Source organism: Zosterops lateralis (assembly GCF_965231275.1).
Source record: "Zosterops lateralis genome assembly, chromosome: 1".
NCBI lineage: Eukaryota > Metazoa > Chordata > Aves > Passeriformes > Zosteropidae > Zosterops > Zosterops lateralis.
In genome coordinates this window covers 50,579,977-50,598,318 of record NC_139762.1, presented here as the reverse complement: position 1 = coordinate 50,598,318, position 18,342 = coordinate 50,579,977, and the positions used below count along the sequence as shown (strand labels likewise).

General features: G+C 38.5%; 1 protein-coding gene across 10 annotated transcripts in view; it reads right to left on the bottom strand.

The window, feature by feature from the left end:
* Positions 1-18,342, bottom strand: part of CLASP2 (cytoplasmic linker associated protein 2) — a 143,584-nt gene that overhangs the window by 90,863 nt on the left and 34,379 nt on the right. For 9 of the 10 annotated variants that reach the window (XM_083862094.1, XM_083862093.1, XM_083862095.1 and 6 more), the window contains exon 7: positions 16,336-16,406. In XM_083862094.1, coding sequence (XP_083718220.1) covers positions 16,336-16,406 — 71 coding nt within the window. Of the gene's footprint in view, positions 1-11,442; positions 11,533-16,335; positions 16,407-18,342 lie in introns of those variants that run through there. The other variant, XM_083862101.1, reaches the window with a different exon arrangement.

The window sequence follows — 18,342 nt, the reverse complement described above, 5'->3', positions numbered from 1 at the left end:
GCTCTCACTCTGGTACAAGTTCTCTTCCATATGAACAACTACAAAGCTAGGGAAGATAAAATTCAAGAGAAGGTTTTTATCTTCAGAAAGCTAGGAACTCAAGGTTCAAAATCTAAGCATCAGAAGTTTTCTCTTCTAATGAAGGGCAGAGATCTGCACCATAGAGGATGTTCTGCAGGTACAGTGAACCAGTGAACAGCAGTGAACCAAGAGAACTGCTATCAATGAACTGCTGCGCATTTCTATAAAACTTTTAAAGAGTTGTCTAAGAAATCTTTCCAGTAAAAGACCCTCCAAACCAACCTGCAGGACACACCATAACCCAAAGTCTACCACACTTTCTGAACTTATGATTTACCAAAGTTATTTGAAGATTAAATCCAGGCAGACAGACCAAAACTTGAACTATCACAGAGCATTAAATACTAAAATTCTTAGGAAACAAATTATGCCATTTGAACTAAAAATAAAGAAAATACATGTGCTATCTTCCTGCCTTGTAGCATTACTCTTGGGGGCCAGATCACAAATACATAGTGTATGTTTTCTGAAGTATTCAGAGAGATCAAAGCATAAACACTTATAATGAAACTTGATATTCAAAGCACATTCTAGTACTCAAAACAATCTATTTACTGTGATTTGCCTGTAGAGCAGTAATTACGTATCCAGTAAACATAAATATGTATCCAGTGACAAGGACAATCTAGAGAAGAATCTAAAGTTTTTCATATCCAGAGAGATTTTTTTTTTATTTTCGAAGAAGATTAAATTAGAATACAGTTGTTGTCACTACAATTCAAGCCTCAACTTTAACTAGTTTGAAGATTCATATAACTAATGTGATATTCTGGTATCAACATTCTCTAAGTCATAGTAACAGAAAAATTAAATCAGTATCACCTACACAGCAGCACAAACACAAGATCCATATTCTACAAGTGCTATTCAGCAGCAGGAAATCAGAAGTTAACTGACTTAAAGCAGCTCCTCAAGTGACATTATAGGGGTGAAAAAACTGGATCCCTGCAGTAAGACTTAACTAAAGCTGGCAATAAAGGCAAATTTGGATACTGTTTTCAGTAGCAACATCTTACATATCTAACACAACTAGGGTTGTAAATATCAACTTGCAGTATTTTACTGTAGACTAACAATAGCCCAACCAGATAACACAATATATTTAATACTTACACGATTGATAAAATGGCTTTTAAATTTACTTCTGTTCAAGAAATTTGTATCAATTTTGCTTCAATAACTGATAACTGTAGGTTTTGCTAATAAATACGAAGTGTTTTCTACCTTCTGTTAGCACTTCCTTTTTCACACCACAAAATATTTATGAGGACGACTGCAAAATCCTGCCTAAACAACAACAAAAAAAGCCAAGTAGATGAACTCTTCACATTTTCCAAGTCACTCCCCCATTCTGTGTCTACCAAGACACTCACTGCCAGTCTCCCTTCAGTGACTTACAAACATAGACTGCATCAATTACTTGGAACATCTGGGACTGGATCATTAGCTCAATTCCAGATGAACTGGTGTGGCCCACAACAACTTCTGTCAAGCATGAAAATGAAGCCGCAAGCACTACACATGCATCAAGTTAGCTGATCCTTCTAATCCATACTTCAAGCCAATGCCCCACATCATTTAGTGAGAACTTTATCCCTTACACATCAGGCATTCCATACAGTCCAAATCTGTTTGTCCTGGACAGGACAAAGGACAGGATTCATTTGCCTAAGCAGAGTCATCTAAAACCAGTTTAGACAGTGCTGGGCATCCTGTCTGGTGGCCAGCTGACATTCCAGAAGGCCACAGATCTCCAGTGGGTCTCCTGTCACGCCTGCTGGCTCTGCGTGGCTGCTGTGGACACTGCAAGGCACGCCCACGGCTGGACAGATGAACTGCACCTAAGAAGCTTCAGATCTACCACAAAGGCATCATTCCTTGGCATTCTCCCTGTGCCACAGCAGGTCTTGGGATCCTAAACCATTGGGAGATAAATTCTCATGCCTAAACAAAAGCCTGCTTCCCACAATGATGGAGCATGGCTCTTCCAGAGACAATAGTGGAGGCACAGAGGCAACATGTGGCCACTTGCTGATGGATTTAAGTTGACTTCACATTACCTTCTTTGCTCCTCTTTGCCTTCCTGGAGGAAGCAACTGTACCAATGACTCAGTGCTGGCAAATGGTTCTCTTCTGTGCAATATATGCTGATGCTCATCAGCAAAATCTCAAACTCCTGCCAAAAGAGTCTCCTTTTTCTGCAGTAACCTCATAGAGGATGGACAAGGTAAAATACCAATGAGAACAGTGTTTAAAGAACAATACAATTTGGTTCAAAAATCCCCCAAAGTTCTTAAGCTAAACATATTTTTTCACATGCTATTTTTTCAGTCAGTGCCAGTGAACTAATGTCTTAAAAAAAAAAAAAAATCAAAAAAGGCACCAAGTAAGGGGATCAAGAGTCAGTAACAGGAGTAAGGCAAATATTTATCAGTTAAATTTTGCTGCTGATCTGATCTCAAATTTTTAAACATTTCCCCTTAGTTTTCAAAAAGCAAAATGCAGCTCTCCTACATTCCATCCATCAGTTACAGCACTTTTGGTGTAACACCTGCTCACATCTGCTTTTGGTGTTTTTTTTTGGTTTTTTTTTTTTTTTGTTCTGGTATATGCATTTGGTTTTTTTTAAAACATGACCCTCAATGAATAGGACAAAAGAAAACAAGGAAAATGAGGAAGAAGATACTAGACCTAACAGGCTTTTAAGAAAGAAATATTTAGGAGAGGCAATGGCACATGCCACAATAATTATCCACACTTATACAGGTCTATTCTAATGACATTAGTAGTTTATCCATTCTGCTCCATAATTACATGAAGGACTATATTCAAAAGAGGTTAATTCAGAAAAAGTTTAACACATCCTCAGTCATATTTTCCTAACCTCAAAGAAAAGTTAGTCTTTCAGTGTATCTTACTACTGTCTGGCTGGAAGACAAGATTTAACTACAGGTTTCAAATAAAGGTGCAATAAGCTCAAATAAGCAACTGAGCTAATTTTGCTCCCAAGGAAAGCTTCAATCCCATTTCTAGCTCTAGAATATCTCCTGTAAACTTAAGTACTTTTGTAATTTTTACCTATTATAGTTTAAGACCGTTTCTGCAAATCTTGCCATATTTTATATTTTTATAGCATCTGTAAAATTACCACAGTCCACACGTTTAAATGAATTAATAAATCATTTAATCTTTTCTAAATTCTTGCAATTGGACTTTCTTTTGTTATACATGTGTAACATTTCCCAAATGTTACTCCCAGCAAACTTACTGAAAACTGAAGGTGCACTCAGTATCACTGTACTTTAAAAATCAATTTCACTTTATTTACATCTTTCCTGAGGCACGCACAATAGCCTTCTGAATCAACACCTAATAGTCTACAACCTATTAGTAAATGAAGCACCATTTTCTCAGTAAAAGGAGAAGAGAAAGAGGTTCTCCAGAATTCACGACAAGGAAACACATAAAAAAGGACTCAAGACTAAACAGCAAGGCTTAAAATAAAGCTACGTAATGCTATTGTTCTTCAACATCTGCACTATGTCATTGCTCTAGGCCATGTTATTTGGACCCCTATGTCCAGCACTGAAATGTTAACAATCAGGTGCCTTTTAGGCAGGGGGAAGGCAAAAAGGTGTAGAAAGAACATAGATTTGCCTTGCATTTGAAATCAAAGACTGAAAATTTTTGACATTTTAAATACACAGGTTGAGTCACTAGTTGTAACACAGGAACTGATGGGACACTCCCCTATTTTAGCATAAAGTAAAACATGCCTACCACAGCACAAATGTTTTGCTCTCTTGTGAAATACCGGAATTAAAGCTGAGAAAGACAGTAACTTCTGAAGCACTCAAGATTCCTGCTAAATGAGTGAGTACTCCCTCAGAGAGTTTCCCTATCCAGACACTGATTAAAATGAAAGCAGGTAATTCACTTAAAACCAGGATAAAAAAAAGAAAGAAAAAGACAAGGCTCTAATAGAATTTTTACTTGATGCCTGGTTAATTTTTGTGAGCCACTTTACACATAAAAGACTCATAATTTCTACCAAAACTGATAGTTTATTTAACTATTGTAGCCTATCAGAATTCAGAGCCCACTTGTGGCCAAACCCTTCAGTCCATTGCTTAAGCTGCCCTCCAATAAAAGCTGCCACTTCAAGTATCTTCAAGTATAAACTTCACTATTTGCATTTAAAATATTCTGTAATCTAAGAGCCAGTCTTTGCTCAGTAGTCCAGGTTTAATTACTGTCTTTATTATCTCAGCTCCAGAAATCATTCCATTTCTTTCTTCACGAATTCCTTTTCCTTATACATCAAGTATCCAACTCTCAGTAGCACTAGCATTTTCTTCAGTGAATCTAATGACCTATTTTAAAACCAATATATTTATCACAAAAATACATTTTATCTAGAAACCACTATCCATAAACTGCAATAATATGGCTAGCATTATTGATGTATTTAAGTTCAGAAAAGTAGAAAAAAGGACTATCATACTTACCTATCTGCAGCTAACTCAATCGAACAACTGATATCCATTGAGGAATGATTCAATTCAGGACATTTCCAGTACTTAATTCAGTCACACAGAAGCACTTGGGCTTAATGACTTGAATTTTCAAACTATCAATTACATCACAGCAAGGGTAAGAGAGGCACTCATAAGTACCATGTTCATTCATCTTTAATGTATATCACAAGTATGTGTGATAGGGAAGGGGCATCAGATATATATAACACCAATGAGAAGGTTTACAAACAGGGAGCTTAAATTGTGATTTACTATTAGAGTGTGACAGTGACAGATATAATTGACCATCAGAGAGATCATGATAGCTGCTAACATTTGCATTAGTTTTTAGTGTGGCCAATTTCTGTATGCTCAGCTCAATTTGCATGTTGAAAATGTAAAACAGCAAGGCAGATTAACAAATAAAATATAGATCCTAGAAGCAGAAAGTGTAATACGAGCACATAGCAAATAAAATGTTGAGAGACTTAACTTTTCTGAATTTTAGATCCATGTAGTTTAGGAAATAATCTGCACATGAAAATATGCACACCACAGCATGGAATGGAAGGGACTGTTAATGGCCTTTCAGCTCACTGACCCACCTGATCTCTGCCTCACACAGTAAGAAGTAGCGATTAAGAAAATGTGGCAAATTATCTTTATTTTACTCTCAGTGCTGCCACTTCACTTGCGGGTAATAAAACTGGTGGTTTTAAGATGCTCAACTCTCTGCAAACTGGACTTTTTAACACAGAATCATAGAATGGTTTGGGGTTTAAGGGACCTTAAAGATTGTCTAGTTCTAACCTTCCTGCCATGGGCAGGGATACCTTTCACTAGATCAGGTTTCTCAGAGTTCCATCCAACCTGGCAATGAACTCCTCCAGGGATGAGGCATCCACATCTTCTCTGGGCAGCCTGCTCTGGTGCCTCACCACCTCCAGTGAAGAATTTCTAGTCTAAATACACCTTTTTCAGCTTAAAGCTGCTCCACCATGCCCTGGTAAAAGGTCCCTCTCTTTGCTGTGGGCCCCCTTCTGGTACAGGAAAGTGCTGTATGGTCTCCCTGGAGCCTCCTCTGCTCAGGGCTGAACAATCCCAGTTGTCTCAGCCTGTCTTCACAGAAGGGGTGCCCCAGCCTTCTGATCATCTTTGTGGCCTCCTGTGAACTCACTCAACAGCTCACCTCCCTTGCCCTGCTAACCACAGCGCTTTTGATGCAGCCCAGGACAGAACTGGGTTTTTGGGCTGCAAGCCCACAGTGCCAATCCATGTCCAGCCTCTCACCCACCAGCACCCCAGCAGCTAAAAAACTCACACCAGATACGGAAAATCTGAAGTACCTGGTATATGGTTAGGCAACTTTAGTAGCTGCCACTTCTCTAATATTTTGGGAACATGATCCAACCCGCAAATAATACACAGAGACTGTTTCTCACAATGTTTATAATGAGTTTGTAAAAATTGACTCGACAATGCAAAGAAATTTTAAACAAAAACAATCTACACACAAATGTAGAAAGTTTGACCTTTAAGTTCAATAGCAAACCTCACACTGCATAAGTTGATTGACCAAAGGACTTCTATCAGGTCAACAAAACAAAACAATCCATAATGATAAAGGATTTTTTGTCAAACAGAAATCTACTCATGCTCATTGCTTAGGCAATCATGGAACACCATGGAGCTCCTGACATCTGATGAAAGCAGAAGTATCTATTTTGAAGTACGGTTTTTCTGCAGGCTGCTAAGAGCTTTGCTCTACAACTGCAGCCCTCCTCACCTTTCCTCAGGCTCCAACCATCCAGAACTTTGAGGACTTTTAAATTTTTCTCAGCTGAACAGAAGAATTTTCACATCAATTAAATACACATATAGAGGAACCAGAGAAATTCTAGCACCATGAAAATCTTGTTGTCTACACTCCATATAGCTGTGAAACTCCTGGGAGTTTTAAATTGTAGTTAATTCTTGTAAGAGTCTACATACACAGCTGGTTTTCAAAAGGCACTTACAAGTTTTCAACTTGCTCTTTCCAGCTGTTGCTATGAAAGCGTATTTTGATGAAGGAGCTGGGCAAAGAAAGTAGACAAAAAAACCAAAACACAAGTTTTTAAAACTAAGATGGCTGTATAAATACAATATACAGAATGGAATTTCTGATTTAGGTAAATACTACAGGAGCTCCTTTACCTCTGAAGGCATTTCAGACACTGAAATGACCCCGATGTAGTTTATTTGCTCATCAGTATTTACTACAGGAAGACTTTATTAAAAATAACATGTAACAGTAAGGAAATACTCCTTACATTTCAGAGATAACAAAGATGAAAATAAACCCTGCAAGGCAAATATCCAATCAGTCAAGTGGAAGATTCTTGCAACATCTATCAAAGGAAAACCTTAGTAGGCCTTAAATTTCTCCTGTGGCTGTTCACAATTCTAATGTTCTTTTTGTTGTTGTTTTCTTTTTTTTTTTTTTTTCCCCCAAAATGTACCTTCAAAAACAATAACAACCCCCCACCAAACATGTAATATTACCAACATACTGGAATAATCAAAAACATGCAGACAGAACAGAAAATATCAAAAGAATTTTAAAAATTATTAATTATTAATTTAATTATTTAACTTATTTTTAAAAACTAGTAACTCCTAACTGTCCAGCACTCCAGACAACCAACACCTTTGGATGACAGATTAAACATATCTGGAAATCTTTTTGGTGAACTCATGTTTCATATTTAATGAAAACAACAACCACCACCACCCACAAAATTCCTTGCTATTTTGAAAATGTCTTTTAGAAACAGGAAGAAAAAAACTCATAGTTATTACTCTAGAATATATTTAAAAATCAGGTGCACTTATAATTCTAGAAGCTATGCTGGTTTTGAGAAAACCACTGTGTCTGCCATATGCTTGCAGCTTTGTTTTTTAAATAAAAAAATGCTCTGAGTTGCACCTTGAAATCTTCCTTGAATTTTTTTCTGTTCACATCAGTCCTGAACCTTGCTGTATTCATCCGTTCTCTTAGTAGAAACTGTGTCTTTTCATACTGCCCTTGGCATGTTTACACATTCTCTCCCTCTCCCACTCAGCTGCTTCACTTTCCCACTGTTCTTTTACTGTCTATTATTGCACTTTATAGACAAAACACAACTCAATTTATGCTAATCACTGGGAGCAGCATATGACCTTACTGTGAAAAGAAGCTCTGCACTGGTTTGGTTCAGAAGAGGAATCTCATTCCAGCTCACGGTATCTGTCCTTCCTCTCTGAGGCCCCGTGAGTAAAGCCACTATTCCCAAAGTAACGTGCCCACTAATTGCTAATAACAGCAGAGGAGTGCTGGGGAGCAATTACAGGAAAAGAGGCTGATGCAGGTGGAGTCAGCGTGTTAAAGAAAACACAGGCCCAAACAAGAACAGAAGAGGGAACAAGTGAAACGCTTCTATCCCGCACAGAAACTTCTGCTACTATTTATATTCCCACACCCAGGAGATGGCTCTGAATGGTACAAAGCACCACAGTTACAGCCTGACCAATTTCTAGGCCAGTGTAGCAATTGCTTTATTATCATCATTCACAGGACTCTGTTGGTTTAAAAAGTCTCCAACCAGAGGATAAGAAAAATCAGACATACACCTCAGAAATCCACATGCACTAAAATAATACATATATTTTTAAATCAAGGTAATGTCTCAAACATCACTGTAGCTTCTGTATCTTTAATAAGTCCAATCCCTTTTTCAGTCAAAAGTAAAATATTAAAGCTGTGCAGCACCCACACTTCACAGAAACTAGTTAATCAGATTAAAGACTCAGGAAGACAGCCTTCCTTCAGAAGAACATCAGGGAATGGAAGATAATTGTTCTCATGCTTTAGGACCATGCATACATTAATCAAGTATTTTGAAAGAAGACAAAACACAAAATTTGATATGCATACGCAGTAGGATAGAAGGATAATTTCTATTCATAAACCAGTCACATATGCTTTACCATCTAAAATCTGACGAATGCTTAAAGTGATGAAACATCATTACACTGTATGCTATTTACATAAAAATACACTAATAAATAAAGAAGTGCTTATTCATTATATGGTACAGAACAGTATACTTAATATACACTAGTGCAACAAATGTGTGTACCAAATATGTCCTCTTACAAAGCTGATTATATGCTTTTAGATAGCCCTCAAATACCTTATGTCTGGTACTGCAATATGTTTAGTACATCTTAAGAAAACCTATGTCTAATCTTCCCTTTAAGGCCATTTGTAGTTTCAGGCAGATAATTTTGTCTTTATCCTAATTACCTTGTTCAACTGGGATCAAGGCAGTCCCTTACCTACGAAATAACAGGGTAGCATAACACAGACTGCCAACAAGGTGAGGAAACACCAGTGGAAGCTGCTGAATTACAAACCCTGGAGAGAACGTGCAACGCGATGTGCGCACTGCGATTCCGTTCGCCACCTCCTCAGCAGCCTAATCTGGTTACCAGAGGATAATGGCAGAAATGCATTATCCTCTCCAAGGAGCAAGGAACAGCTCCTGGCTGGTTTTCCTCAGCAGCCTCCACAACTTGCAGGGCAAGCACAGACCTCCACTCACACAAGTATGTGAAATGCCTTTAAGATTGAGGCAGCGCATGCTTTCCCACTGGCCTGCATTCAGTACAGTAGAAGTTACGGTCCATTTGTTTGCTGGGCCACAAGCACAGGATGATTTTTTTCCCCCCTCTACATTCTTCCTACAATAGCTTGGAGAGCTTGAGACAGTTAACATGGGGGCAAACAGAAAATCTGGTTCTTCCCTTTAATCTTGAGAAATCAGATTAAGATTCAACTGCTAAGCATCATGTTTTATTTACATTTCTGCTTGTGCCCAAGAAAACTGGAAAAAAAAAAATCCAAAAGGTTCCAATAAGCTAATGTCTTGCATTTAAGATAAAATCGACATTACCACTTCTAAATAGCATTTCCAAACACACCTAGGCTGATTAAGTGAGCAAACCAAGTAAGACCAATAAAAAGATCTGCTCTCTGGAGTATCTGCACAATGTCTTCAGCCTAGTCTCACAAATATTAAGTTAACCATACATACTGGCCACAATAAAATGACATTTTGCCAAGAAAAGACATTTCTCAAGGGCTACAGAATCACTGACCCTAAAGCATTTCCTTCTATGTTGCATATATTTGGAAGATATACAGAATATTTGCAAAACAGAAGACCGCAACCAAACCATCATTAAATTTAGAAAAAAATATTAAGAAGTTTTCTTAATAGTAACTAAGGTTTTGTTTTCCCTTGCAGTTTCATAACACAACATCAGAAGACTGAATTCCTTGTAAATGTGGTAAGCAGTAGTTTTAGGAGAGACCAACAGCTACATAATCATCCTACACACTGTTAATTGTATCTGGCATTATTGCTCAAAGCTCCTACACAGAACGTCAGCTGACTGCCTGAACAGTACTTTGTTCTTAGTGCCTTTGTTAATGACGAATTAAATTATACAGAAGAGAGCTCCACAACCACCCTCACTTTATAAACCTCGACCATTACAGAATGACAAAAATCCTACAGCTTTGCCTAGAGAATGCTGTTATTTCTTAACACGCTACAACTTATATTCTTAATCTGCAAGTTACCACAATTCATGTTTACACCATGGAGGGCTGTGTTGCTTCACAGGAAGGAAACAAAGATGAAGAAAAACATTAAAAAAAAAAAAAAAAAATCTCAGCAAGAGTGAGCTTGGTACATATTCAGTTCTACAAAGACTATGACTTCCCTTGCACCTTGTAAATGACAAAAACACAAACATCAGGGAATTGCTTGAATTTTTTTTTAGACTGTACAGTCCAGACATAATTTCACTGCTCCGGTCACACTCATCATCTCTTTCAGTCTCTGACATATGAAAGAACTAATTGAAAAACACACATTTCAGGTCACCTCAATAAATGGTCTCTCTCAGGACTCTTACAACTACTGTTTCAGCAAATTCAGATGAAAGATTTAATCTTAACCTGTGATCTTTATAAACCATCTTCTTCATGCAAATCTACATATATAGTCACTTGTAAAAGCAGAGCCATTCTGCCTCATCCCTAAACTTGCTGCAAGTCCAATGAGCATCTCAAGTCTCTCTAAAAATAATAACGCATTATATAGAAAGTCATCAAGGTATTAAGCTCAGAGAACCCTGGCTGACACGCAAACCCAAGAGGTGTCATAAAGATTAAACATATATCTTCTTTTTAATGAAAACACAACCATATAGTCTGTATTGCTTTACTGACCTACTTTCCATTGGTTTGTGTAACAATACACTGTGTAGGGAAGGAAACGTAGTAACATCCCATGTCTTTATTAAATATACATCTCCAACTCCAGCAGCCAGGCTCTTCTCTTACGGCTATGCTGATTAAGTATGAATTTCTTCACGTAACAGCTCAGGTTAACATCCGCTTGTTTACAGTGCAGTATAGTAAATTCTGCGTTATCTTGCAAAGGCGGCCAACACAAGTAACACCGAGGCGAGAGGGGTAAACACAACGCCAACATAAAAATTGACAGCGGAATCCGCCAGAGCGGTAAATAATTGGGACCCCGGGCCATCCCAGGAGCCCAGGCAGGGTTACAATTCTCAGAAGGGCTGGGGCTGCCCCGCTCGGTGCCCGGCCCCCTCCGGCTGGAGCAGCAGCCATGCCCAGCGCCGGCCCGGGCGGAAGCCGAGCCCGCCGGCCCAAGGCGCCAACCTGCCATACCCCAATCTCCCCGGCTCCCCGGGCTGCCAGAGCCCCCGGCCGGTCCCCACTCACCGTCCCCCACAGCCATCATGCCCGGCGGTGCGGCGGGAGGGCGGCGCGGCGCTCCCGGCCGGATCCCCGCCGGATTCCTGCCGGCTCCCCGCCGCTACCGCCGCCGCCTCGCTTCAAAATAGCAGTCCCGCCTTGGGAGGGAGCTCCGCTCCGCTCCGCGCCGCTCCGCCCGGCCCCGGCCCCGGCCCGGCCCCCCGGCGCTCCGCCCCCGAGCCAGGGCCCGCCAGCCCCGCCACCGGGACAGCCCACAGCCCGGGGGAGCTCTGCCCCACACCAGGAAAAGGAAGCCAGACGAGAAGCAGCAGCCTTGGTTAAGGACGAGCACTCCACAGAATAGAGATCAACCAAAACGTAACATGACGCGAAATAAAACAAAACAATAAAGCCCAAAGGAAGCAGGAAAGGGCTCCGTTGAAGAAAGCTGCCGCCTCTTTGAGTTTTCGGAAGATTTGATTGGAAAGCCCCCGAAACTTTAAAGGAGAAGCTGGTTCCAAGGCATTGCGTGCACCCCATGCTGGGGAGCATCACTGAGAGCCTGCCCAGAGCCCGGGCTGCTGAGCAAAGCTGGGTCCCGGATATACCTTTGGGGTGACCTGCTGAGGGTAGAGAGTGCAGTCCGACAGGGATCAAAACAAACAGCCGCAATTAAGTAGTACCAATTTACTTAGTCTTGCCAATAGAAAAGTTTAAAACTCAAGCAGACTGTAGCATAGGCTGTTGCACAGAGCATGAGAACCACACATTTGCAAGGAGACAGACACAGTCCTCTGTAGTAATAATCCAAGAACTCAGGAAATTTCTTAAAACCAGTGGAAGCATCAGCCCGATGAGGCTCTTGTCTTCCAAATGGCCTTGAACTGACCAGTACACTTCACTGGTCAGTGAATTTTCCTATTTAAAATGATAAGCCATCGGGAAAAGCAGCTGAAATTGAAAATAATGCGGCTACATTTTGACCACCTGCATTGAGCAAGCCAAAGGAATAGATGCGGCTCAAAACCTCTATAAAACAACCACAGCAGCTATCACCAGTATTCCCAAACGATATATATTCATGTTGTGCCATTCCCAAATTATATATATTCATGTTGTGCCGCACTGGTGAGCTCTATTAAGAGTATGTCGTCACTGTCTCCATAGTAACTATATTTCCAAATAGAAAACAGCAAAGGGAAATAAAAAACAATAGTGTAATGTGGAAAACCAGATACACACTAGTGCTATAGATTTTTATTTGCCCCTTTTTTTTTTCCAGGAGAACATGTATTTCAGCTGCATCTTCATCACCCATAACACGGCTCCCCTACACCATGATACTAACATCACATATCCCACCTGTCATATTTTGTGTTTGTAAAGCCAGTCCTTTGAGCCATTAAACATTAAAATGGAAAAAGTGCACGGGTTGAATAGAGATGTACGATTTATCTTCAGCTCAATCATTCTGCTGAGTGCAGCAGGGAGCTCAGTATTAATAGTTTCCCTACTTTTGTTTTAATTCCCTGTCTCAATAATGACACTTCTATCCAATATAGGAGTCTGCTTGAATTCTCTTAGAGAAAACAGTATTTACAAATCTCAGGCAGCAGAAACAAGTGCTTTTGTAGTGCTGAGATTGGCTGCCAGTTCTGTTTCCATAGAAATGAACATTCACTTGCTGAAAAATGGGGAGGGTGCTTTAAAGAATCTTCTCCAGTTTGCAAGCCTACATACAGTTCTGGTGGAGTGAAAGGGCAAAACCAGCAGCACACAGAATATATTGCTTAACAGGCAAACATCCTGATATGAGTCTTTTAATATGCATCATTATGAATGTAAACAAATCCCAAGGTTTGCATAGCAGCTCATTCATTCACATAATTCACACTGAAGAAATGATCTCTGATTTTACTGTACACATCTGAGAGTAAAAAATAAAAAAATCAAATGTCAGCTGGAGAGGCAAGCTAGCACTGGGATATTATTTAAGGCTGTAAGCCATTCTCATCAGGCAAAAGCACTCCCCTTGTTAGACATGGTACCTTCTCATGGCTTTGGAAACTCCTCGTTACATCCTACCCCAATTATTCCATCCACAAGTGTTTGAATGTGCTTTCCACCTCGTCTACCCTCCAAGAGGATCTGTCAGTCCCTAAAGGTAACTTGTTCTCTTCCTCCTCTTTACCATTCCATCACAGATCAGATTCAATAAAGGAAAGAGGTAACACAAGGCTTAAAGGGACTGTTCTCACTAGATCCCCTCTAGCACATTCAAAGGGTAAGTTATTAAATCTACCAGTGTGCAAAGATGGGAGGAAGAAGACCTTTTCCTGTCAGACCTATATTTCTCCCACATACCTAAGCATACTAACATGATGCTTTTTAAAACTCTCAAGTGTTAAATCATGTTAGCACAAATGTTTTTTTAAATATGTATTTGTTTTGACTATCAATATAGTATGGAAAACATTTTTATATTCAGGCTGTTTAAAGCTGCAAGCTTTGACTCTTTATTCCTTTTTTTCTTGCTAAGTACATGCTGGATAAAAAGACTGAACAACTGACGTTAGTATTATTTGATGAGAGAATCCTAAGTCACATCTCTGGATTCTCAGAAACTAGGTCAACACACCAAATATTCACTACCACAGCAGTGTCACTCAGGACTATGAAGAAGATGACATCCTCTAAGGTTGTACTAACAAGTTCCTTCTTATCCATCACACACGGAACAGGACCCCCATCAGTACAGTCACCCATCCTGGGGACAGTAACTCCACTCCACCTGGCAAAAAGTCATTGCTTTTGCTGATAAGAAGGCCCACTATAGAATGTAATTATATTAAAGCCAGTTGAAGTGTTTTTGTGCTTTCCACCCCACCTCTGCCTCCCCTACTTGGGAAAGACAACCTTATTTTCCCCCTACCATCCCAAACCCTACTACAAAATATCGAAAACACAAAAAAATTCCTCAACACCGTAACAGATGTATTTAGCCACTAAAATCTGGCCTTTATCCAGAGATGTTCGATAAAGCTCCTGAAAGAAAAGTTGGAACCAAGGCTACAGGAATTCACCAGTAACTTTAAATCTACACGTGCAAGCAGTAAATACAAATTGTCCTTCAGAGAATAATGAAGGACAAAGCCAAGATAAAGCACTAACAATGGAAGAATACTTTTGCAGTAACATTGAAAAACTGCCTAGATGGAAGCAACAGATGAACTAGGTTCAAGCAAAAATACTGAAACCAAAGTATTAGGAGGGATTCTGTAATTTATGGTACCAATACAGAATCACAGTAACTTTTGCATAGAAATTGCCACCTACGAAACAAAATACATGGTTTATACTGTCATATATCAGCATTAGTGTCTGTGTTTTGCATATGAGATAAAAATAGCTTCAAAATAAACTTTGTTAACTCTCTTAAATGGAGACAAAAAGGACAGAAGTGCTACGTTAACTAGTCCAGCAATGTGGTATATATATTTTCATATATTTAAATTATTTTAATTATATATTCCCATGTGACTTTCTCCTGAGAACTATCAACAGAAAAAATACACATGTGCAATGCATCTCTGAATCTCTCAAACCTACACAGCTGTATTAATGTTGAATGTAAAAGATAATGGTTTACCCTTTCATGATGACTGAATTTACAATGTAATGGAACAAATATTGTGGGCCTGATATTTCTGGGTCTGAGAAATTTTTCCTTGGGAGAAAGTTAGCAGCTGCTAGCAGGCTAAAATCTCTCAGACCCAGAAATATCAGGCCTACAAAAATTTACATTTTTATGTAAAAGGTTACTCTCCAAATTAGAATGCTTTGGGTTTTTAAAAAATATATAATTTTTTACAAATCAATTTTAAATGTTCAAGAATAGCGATGTTTTATTCCAAAGCAAAATGCAGCATAGAAACTTACTATGTCAAATAAAAGGTGACAAAAACACTTTCCTTTGAACCTGCAGTCACTTCTGTTTTCAGATTAACAAGAAAAGGGTGAGAAAATTTAAAATTAGAAAGGTACACTTGAGTACATTAAGGAATTACATGCAAACCTCAAAATATTTCTACTCTTAAATAATCTTAATATTTCTATTCTACACTTTTTAGATACAGCAGTCCATAATCAACATAGTTACTCGGAAAGGCAAATTAACGTGAGAAAACTCTTCCCGATAAAACAAGATCTGATTCCTTGCAGAAGACAATGAGGCTTCTAAAACTGACTATGCTAAAGCCACTGCCACAGCACCTCCTTTGTTTTGCTGTTATGTAATATTATTTTCCTAATTTACAGTTTTAATTTAAATTTTCATACTAAAAATACTGTAGCAAAAAAGCATTAAGAAGCAACAGGGATTCTCTGCATAACAGGTTGTCTTTTCTTGAAATACACCAAAATAAGGAGCTCAAGCTCAATGAAGTTCATAACTTCAACAATTGAGTTGTCCTTGAATGCTGCAGTCTCCTATTTCTATAATTAAAACTCCATGTATCATAATCATGATGCATCATTTTAACAGAGAAGATACCAAACACACCCACCACTAAAGTCCAGTTTTCTCTTAGAAACATACTAAGGATAAAGGTTCATGTGATCATTTTTCCCATACATGAAGAACACTTAGCAGCATTCTTCTATCCTCTACTGAGCACATCTGTAACTCGTTAAATATTCACTGCTTGTTTCCATGCATTTCAACACCTTTTCCAATTGTATTCTGACAACAATCCAGCAAATACTTCCAGTAAAGTGTACAAGCTTGTTTCACCAAGTATCTCATTTTCTTGGCATTTACATGTTTCTATTCATCCATCTCACATGGATAACACTAGTATTTAAACACTTATCTTCCATTAATCTAAAGCTGATTATAAATATATGATCTTTCATACTCACCACTGACGTTACTTAAAATCATATTGTCAGAGTTTCTTATTTCATCAAATTTTGCAAAGATGGTTTGCAACCTATAAAGAACAAAAACAACAAAGGATTTTTATATCTCTGAAGTCCCACTGGCTACTGGTAAAAACAAATTTATTAGCATATATAAAGCAGCAATGCAGAATATACAAGGGAGTAAGTGAATGAAGAAAGAATTCCTAAAGGATTCCTCTTTAACTGAGCATCTTCACAGAAATGCACGGAAAATTAAGTAAACTTAGCAAATAACAGAAATTGAGTATTATTATTAGCATTATTAAAAATAACCTTCTAAAGTTCAGGTTCAGTAATAGCATATACTAGGTGTATATATATATATTCATACTCAACAAAAAAAAAAAGGTTACAATTTGAACTATGGAATGTTCACTTACAAGAAAAAAAAAAAAAAACACTGCTATTTAATTTGTTCTAAGACTATTACTAGTTTACTTCAAAGTTTTTGTTCCACAAAATTTCCTCAGTTTGGTTATGAAAAGAGCTCTGTGGTCATTAGCACTTCCATAGGGGAAAAGAATCCCAAAAACCAAAACTTTTCTTCTAAACTTACAATACACTAAACACTTAAATGTGTCCAACCTGCACACCACTGATTCTAACCGTCACAATAGAGAATTACTATTTTTACTGGAAATTCTTTGCTACATGTGAGCAACAAACAGACAAAGAAAACTCTGAATCAACATAACCAAAAAACTCCACAATCCTAAATTTGCAATATAGTCCCACAAGGCAAAAAATAGTGTTCAATCAAGAAAGTTGGCAAAACACTTCAACAGCCCTTTCTCATCATTTCTGCAGACAACTCCATAAAAGCAGTGGAAGTATCTCCCAGAAAAACGTGACCCACGCATTAGCAACGGATTTGTACTGACATAATACACTGTTCAGCTGCAAACAATTGAGAAGATTTTCTTGTATTTCTCCAAAGACTTTTCTGAATTTTAGACTACTTAGAATATGGTAATATGTAACATGCAAGTGGGATTTTCAGCTCCAGGACTATCAGGACTGAATCCTGATTTTAAATGAACGAAGTTATGAACTACAAATCACAACAGTCTGCAGGTCTCTGAACAGGTTGAGTTCAGCTACATCAGAAGAACTAGAGACTGTACTACCCAATTCAAAATTTGCTAAAAATTTGCACTGAAAGGCTGTCTTTACAACTCACAATCCAAACTGTTTTATGGCCAACCAAAAAAAATAGGTAAGAACTACACCCGGGTATGAAAATTGTCACAAGGAGTAAAGTCAAGGACACACAAAGATTTAATTTCAACATTTCGTTATGCACACACCACTTTTATGCAATGATCCATGCAGAGAGGCAGTGCACTTTCACTGCACAGTCTACATATTCTGAGGTTTGCATATCCCTTTCACTCACTGAGACCTCATTTATTTAATAAACCTCATTTATCTAATAATGAAGAATGTGATAAATGAAATGCAGACAGACAACAGCACAGAAAATTTGAGCCTTCCCCCCCACCTTTCCAACAATTTAGGAGTCTCACAACTGATGCATTATTTTTACTTTCCAAATATTTCAAAGCAATCTGCTACAGAGCAGATTTGTCCTGGACTTAGTAGGCCCACAAGAAGAACTATACAGATCTCCACAAAAAGGCCAACCCTACAGCAAACATCTAAAACAACACAACAAAACCCCCTCTTAATCATTTAAGTCAATAACCCCTAACACAAACCAGCAGTTATTCTACCATCTCAACTTATCTCAAAACTGTAGGTAGCTCAGTAGTAGGTTTGCCTAATCTTTCCCCAGCATACTTGCCAGCTTGTCTCTGGAACCTATTATCCTCTCTCCCTTTTGCAGTGCCATTGCATTTCCAACCACTGCTGCCACAGCAAAATGTCTGAAATAGCAGCAATTCACAAATGTCCCTGCTCTACTATTAAACCACAAGTCTTTTAATGAAAAGATCAATTTTGCAA